General features: G+C 52.0%; 1 protein-coding gene across 1 annotated transcript; it reads left to right on the forward strand.

Moving 5' to 3' along the window:
- Window positions 1-942: 942 nt before the first annotated feature.
- On the forward strand, window positions 943-2,043 carry LOC137435816 (somatostatin receptor type 1-like). The gene has a single exon (XM_068129763.2). The coding sequence runs from the start codon at window positions 943-945 to the stop codon at window positions 2,041-2,043; it is 1,101 nt and encodes a 366-aa protein (XP_067985864.2).
- The last annotated feature ends 5,175 nt before the right edge of the window (window positions 2,044-7,218 follow it).

Raw genomic sequence — 7,218 nt, forward strand, 5'->3', positions numbered from 1 at the left:
GTATAGACGTATAGTGAGCAGTGAGGAGGGTGAGTCAGCAGTGTGGAGGGTGAGGTGAGGCTGGTGAAGTGAGCAGTGAGGAGGGTATAGACGTATAGTGAGCAGTGAGCCTGGTTAGATACTTTCGCTGCAAACACAAACCCGCGAAAGAAAGCCGAGGGGATGATACGTGATGAATCTGAACATGTGAGTGTGGATCCGAAGAGGATATATTGATGCGAGGTTGGTGGACGGTCTTCGGACGGGTGGGTGGTGTCGGTGGGTGTTGGTAGGTGTCGGTGGGTGGTGTCGGTGGGTGGTGTCGGTGGGTGGTGTCGGTGGGTGGTGTCGGTGGATGGTGTCGGTGAGTGGTGTCGGTGAGTGGTGTCGGTGGGTGGTGTCGGTGGATGGTGTCCGTGGGTGTTGGTAGGTGTCGGTGGGTGGTGTCGGTGGGTGGTGTCGGTGGGTGGTGTCAGTGGGTGTTGGTAGGTGTCGGTGGGTGGTGTCGGTGGATGGTGTCGGTGGGTGTTGGTAGGTGTCGGTGGGTGGTGTCGGTGGGTGGTGTCGGTGGGTGGTGTCAGTGGGTGTTGGTAGGTGTCGGTGGGTGGTGTCGGTGGATGGTGTCCGTGGCTGTGCGGGAAGCATCCTCTCAGGACACTGAGACCCATCGCCAGCAACCCTTCCCTTGTCCAGGACGCCCCCTCGTCTCCCTCCTCGTTGCGCATCACTCTGCGGTTCCAGCTGAACACACCGGTTGCCTGGAGACCCGCTCCGTGTCTATTCTCTCATCGTACAGACAGACGCGTGTCCCGTCCCAAGGAGGAATGGCACGAACAGGTCTCTTGTCGACGTCGCCCTTCACCGCCACGACCACTCCATGAGCATCGAATCCGAGGAATCGTGGAACTCGCCGATAGCTCTGCTCAGCCATTGGTAAGAAGTGCGAAAGTTTGTGCGGACACCATGATGGACGCGCTGAACCGGTCGGACAACGAGAGCGGCCCGACGGGAACCGAAGACCCGCCGGAGATCTTCGACGCCAACCAAGTGATCGTCATCCCGTTCATCTACGGCGTGGTGTGCATTATCGGTCTCCTGGGGAACTCCATGGTGATCTATGTGATCTTGCGCTACGCCAAGATGAAAACGGCAACGAACATCTACATCCTGAACTTGGCCGTGGCGGACGAGCTCTTCATGCTGAGCGTGCCCTTCCTCGCCGTCTCGTCCGCCATGCACCACTGGCCCTTCGGACCCTTCTTGTGCCGACTGGTGCTCAGCGTTGACGGCATCAACATGTTCACGAGCATCTTCTGTCTGACGGTGCTCAGCGTGGACCGCTACGTCGCCGTGGTGCACCCCATCAAGGCGGCCCGGTACCGCCGCCCCACGGTCGCCAAGGCCATCAACTGCTGCGTCTGGGCTCTGTCTCTGCTCGTCATTCTGCCCGTCATCGTGTTCGCGGACACGCGGCCCGGACGCAGCGACGGCTCCGGGGGCATCGTGTGCAACATGATGTGGCCGCACGTCTACTGGTCCATGGCGTTCGTGGTCTACGTGTTCCTCGTGGGCTTCCTCGTCCCCATGGTCGCCATCTGCCTGTGTTACCTGCTCATCGTCCTCAAGCTGCGGGTCGTGGCGCTCAAGGCCGGCTGGCAGCAGCGACGTCGTTCCGAGCGCAAGATCACCCGCATGGTGCTCATGGTCGTGGCGGTCTTCGTCGTCTGCTGGATGCCCTTCTACGCGGTGCAGATGCTCAACGTGTTCGGGGTCCCGTCGGACGCCACCGTCACGCAGCTGTGCGTCGTGTTGAGCTACGCCAACAGTTGTGCCAATCCCATCCTGTACGGATTCCTGTCGGACAACTTCAAGCGCTCCTTCCGGCGGACCGTGTGCCAGCATTGGATAGACAGCGCGTTTGAGGAGCCACTGGATTACCGGACCACGATGTTCAACAGGAGCAAGGTGACCAGCCGACAGGAGGTGCAGGTGCCCGATCACGTGATCCCTGCGTACACGGCGTGTCTAAATGGGACGTGTACCTCGAGGGTCACCACGCTGTAGCTGTGATCCCTCCCGTGCGTGTCCCATCGTACACCCAACGTGCTCCCCACCACGGCCCATCGTACACTCAACGTGCTCCCCACCACGGTCCATCGTACACCCAACGTGCTCCCCACCACGGCCCATCGTACACTCAACGTGCTCCCCACCACGGCCCATCGTACACTCAACGTGCTCCCCACCACGGCCCATCGTACACTCAACGTGCTCCCCACCATGGCCCATCGTACACTCAACGTGCTCCCCACCATGTCTGCACTCAGCAGGACGTCGGCGATCTGCACTCTCGGATTCGTGATTGGACGTTGGAGAATGAGCGCATCGAAGTCCTGGAAATTATCTCCGGAATGGGATGCTGGGTGCCAGGGGAATAAAATGATCGTTGCCTACCAGGGGAGTGGGATGATGGGTGCCTACTAGGGATTTGGGATGATCGTTGCCTACCAGGGGAATAGGATGATCGTTGCCTACCAGGGGAATAGGATGATCGTTGCCTACCAGGGGAATAGGATGATCGTTGCCTACCAGGGGAATAGGATGATCGTTGCCTACCAGGGGAATAGGATGATCGTTGCCTACCAGGGGAATAGGATGATCGTTGCCTACCAGGGGAATAGGATGATGGGTGCCAGGGGAATAGGATGATGGGTGCCAGGGGAATAGGATGATGGGTGCCAGGGGAGTGGGATGATCGTTGCCTACTAGGGATTTGGGATGATTGTTGCCTACCAGGGGAATAGGATGATGGGTGCCAGGGGAATAGGATGATGGGTGCCTACTAGGGATTTGGGATGATCGTTGCCTACCAGGGGAATAGGATGCTGGGTGCCAGGGGAGTGGGATGATGGATGCCAGGGGAATAAAATGATAGTTGCCTACCAGGGGAGTGGGATGATGGGTGCCTACTAGGGATTTGGGATGATCGTTGTCTACCAGGGGAATAGGATGATGAGTGCCAGGGGAATAGGATGATGGGTGCCAGGGGAATAGGATGATGGGTGCCAGGGGAGTGGGATGATCGTTGCCTACTAGGGATTTGGGATGATTGTTGCCTACCAGGGGAATAGGATGATGGGTGCCAGGGGAATAGGATGATGGGTGCCTACTAGGGATTTGGGATGATCGTTGCCTACCAGGGGAATAGGATGCTGGGTGCCAGGGGAGTGGGATGATGGATGCCAGGGGAATAAAATGATAGTTGCCTACCAGGGGAGTGGGATGATGGGTGCCTACTAGGGATTTGGGATGATCGTTGTCTACCAGGGGAATAGGATGATGAGTGCCAGGGGAATAGGATGATGGGTGCCAGGGGAATAGGATGATCGTTGCCTACCAGGGGAATAGGATGATGGGTGCCAGGGGAATAGGATGATGGTGCCTACTAGGGATTTGGGATGATCGTTGCCTACTAGGGGAATAGGATGATGGGTGCCAGGGGAATAGGATGATGGGTGCCTACCAGGGGAATAGGATGATCGGTGCCTACTCGGGATTTGGGATGATCGTTGCCTACCAGGGGAATAGGATGATGGGTGCCAGGGGAATAGGATGATGGGTGCCTACCAGGGGAATAGGATGATCAGTGCCTACTAGGGATTTGGGATGATCGTTGCCTACCAGGGGAATAGGATGATCGTTGCCTACCAGGGGAATAGGATGATGGGTGCCTACTAGGGATTTGGGATGATCGTTGCCTACCAGGGGAATAGGATGATGGTTGCCTACTAGGGATTTGGGATGATCGTTGTCTACCAGGGGAATAGGATGATGGGTGCCAGGGGAATAGGATGATCGGTGCCTACTAGGGATTTGGGATGATCGTTGCCTACCAGGGTAATAGGATGATGGGTGCCAGGGGAATAGGATGATGGGTACCAGGGGAATAGGATGATGGGTGCCTACTCGGGATTTGGGATGATCGTTGCCTACCCGGGGAATAGGATGATCGTTGCCGACCAGAGGAATAGGATGATGGGTACCAGGGGAATAGGATGATGGGTGCCTACTAGGGATTTGGGATGATCGTTGCCTACCAGGGTAATAGGATGATGGGTGCCAGGGGAATAGGATGATGGGTACCAGGGGAATAGGATGATGGGTGCCTACTCGGGATTTGGGATGATCGTTGCCTACCCGGGGAATAGGATGATCGTTGCCTACCAGGGGAATAGGATGATGGGTGCCAGGGGAATAGGATGATGGGTACCAGGGGAATAGGATGATGGGTGCCGACTCGGGATTTGGGATCATCGTTGCCTACCCGGGGAATAGGATGATCGTTGCCTACCAGGGGAATAGGATGATGGGTGCCAGGGGAAAAGGATGATGGGTACCAGGGGAATAGGATGATGGGTGCCTACTCGGGATTTGGGATGATCGTTGCCTACCCGGGGAATAGGATGATCGTTGCCTACCAGGGGAATAGGGTGATCGTTGCCTACTCGGGATTTGGGATTCCACGGCACGCTCTAAAACCAGTCTTGTTCCAAGTTATTGCGAGTTTAATGTAAACATTTATACAAGCAGAAGGGATCGCCGGCTTCATGACGATACACAGTGTGCTCCTCGATGTTTTCGCTTGGTGTTGGGGGGGGGGGGGTGGGTTAAATATTTAGGGGTGTGTTGTTCGGGGCTTAGTACTGGGGGGCCTTGTGTTGGGTGGTTTGGTCCTGGGGGGTTCAGTTCAGTATTTGCTGGTGTGTTGTTTGGGAGTTCAGTCCGTAGGGGGGGGGGGAGGGGTGCTTGTGTTGGGTGTCTTGGTTCTGGGGGAGGGGGGTGGTTTTGGTAGTGGGGGCTCACTGCCGGGAGCTTGGTGTTGTTGAGATCAATGGTGGGGGAAATCGGGGCTTACCTTGAGGGAGTATTTTCGGTGAGGGTCTTGGTGGGGGAGGGGGGGTTGGTGTGGGAAGGGTTGGCGTTCCACTGTTGTTTAAAGACCGTTTTAACGATGTGAAATAAAGTTTGGTTTAACAGAAGTCACAGGTTGAGCGGTTTATTCCTCGTGGACAGGTCCATGACATCTTTATTGATCCCTGCAGGTAAGACCACGTGGGGTCCATCATTCGTGTCCTTCATGTTATTAGATAAACCATATTGTGGGTCTTCCCCTCTAATCCGTTCTGCTCCTCAATCCGAGGCAGAGCCCCCATGAAAACGAACGAAAACTGCCCTTCTGGAGCGGGGGGGGGGGGCTTGCGTGCCCTTTTCGTGATTCTGACTACCCTGATTACTTGTGTGGGTCAGAGTAGGTGGTGGAACGTGGAAGGTGGTTTATAAAAAAAACAATTCACTTTGGAATGCATCGATATTGGAATTGGTGTATTATGGAATGGGATCTGCTGCCAGTCCCACCAAAAACCACACTCTGAGATAAAAGTGCAGGTGTCACCTGTGAAAACCTGCCTGTGAAACACCTGTGTGGCAGTTTAAAGCTGGGTTGGGATTCAACCTATGTTTGCTGCGAGCCCGGTATCAATATTTAAAATCCCTGGGACTGGCGAGAGCACAGCCTTCCAGTAGTTACCCTCACCAGAAGAGAGGGTGTTACATTTGAGTCCGTTTGGTTGGTTGTCTGTCTGTCTGTCTGTCTGTTGTCTGTCTTTGTCCGCACAGAATAAATATGATTTTCTCTGCAACCGTTGGACCGTTTCACAGGAAATATTTTACCATTGGTGCAACTCCCCCTGTAGATTTTTTTATTGTAATTATGACGTCATAGGTCACGTGGTTCGGCCGCCATATTTGTTTTAACAAAAAAAAACTTTCAAACCACTAAAACACTTCCTGGAGAGAGTCTGCAATCGCTGAATTCTCTTTCTTGTTATAAAAGGTGAAAGGAACCCGATGACATCACAACTTAATTGTCTCATCCTCACACCAGTACATGATTCGTGGAGCAAATTGGAAACCGATCTGATCTGGATCATTGGAGGAGTCCTGGTGTACAAGGATGGTCATGGGCTCGATACGAGCGCGACAGGTACGCTCACTTATTTCTTTCTACTTTTTCATATTTCTCTCCATGAATTCTAATTCTTGCTTTTTCTTTATTTCTCTCTTTTTGATTTATCTGACTGAAGACAAGTGAATTCTTGCATATTCTTTTCTGGAAGGTTCACGTGGCTGCGCCGGGATGCGTTTGAGAGTTGTGAAGTTGAGGTTGAACCCCGAATCCTATCCAGTTCCTGGTGATGACGCCATCTTTGCTCTTTATTTCTTCTGGTTCCTTCTGATGAATCCAATGCAGTATTTGGTTTTCTGTTTCATTACCTCTGAACCTTCAACGAGCCTCGGTACGAATCCCGACCGAGCTATAAAGGGTCATCCCGTTGGTGTCTCACAGGTTTATCAATGTGTGTGTGTGTGTGTGTGTGTGTGTGTGTGTGTGTGTGTGTGTGTGTGTGTGTGTGTGTGTGTGTGTGTGTGTGTGTGTGTGTGTGTGTGTGTGTGTGTGTGTGTGTGTGTGTGTGTGTGTGTGTCGCCCTCGGCTCTGCCAGAATGAGTTCATGGACGTTAAGGATGGCATATGTTGTTTGATGAGAGATTTATAAGAACTTGGTGATTGTTTGATGAGAGATTGATAAGAACTTGGTGATTGTTTGATGAGAGATTTATAAGAACTTGGTGATTGTTTGATGAGATATGAATAAGAACTTGGTGATTGTTTGATGAGAGATTAATAAGAACTTGGTGATTGTTTGATGAGAGATTGATAAGAACTTGGTGATTGTTTGATGAGATATGAATAAGAACTTGGTGATTGTTTGATGAGAGATTGATAAGAACTTGGTGATTGTTTGATGAGATATGAATAAGAACTTGGTGATTGTTTGATAAGAGATTAATAAGAACTTGGTGATTGTTTGATGAGAGATTGATAAGAACTTGGTGATTGTTTGATGAGAGATTGATAAGAACTTGGTGATTGTTTGATAAGAGATTGATAAGAACTTGGTGATTGTTTGATGAGAGATTGATAAGAACTTGGTGATTGTTTGATGAGAGATTGATAAGAACTTGGTGATTGTTTGATGAGAGATTGATAAGAACTTGGTGATTGTTTGATGGGAGATTGATAAGAACTTGGTGATTGTTTGATAAGAGATTGATAAGAACTCGGTGATTGTTTGATGAGAGATTGATAAGAACTTGGTGATTGTTTGATGAGAGATTAAT

This window comes from Myxine glutinosa, chromosome 9 (assembly GCF_964187855.1).
Source record: "Myxine glutinosa chromosome 9, kmMyxGlut1.1, whole genome shotgun sequence".
Lineage (NCBI taxonomy): Eukaryota > Metazoa > Chordata > Myxini > Myxiniformes > Myxinidae > Myxine > Myxine glutinosa.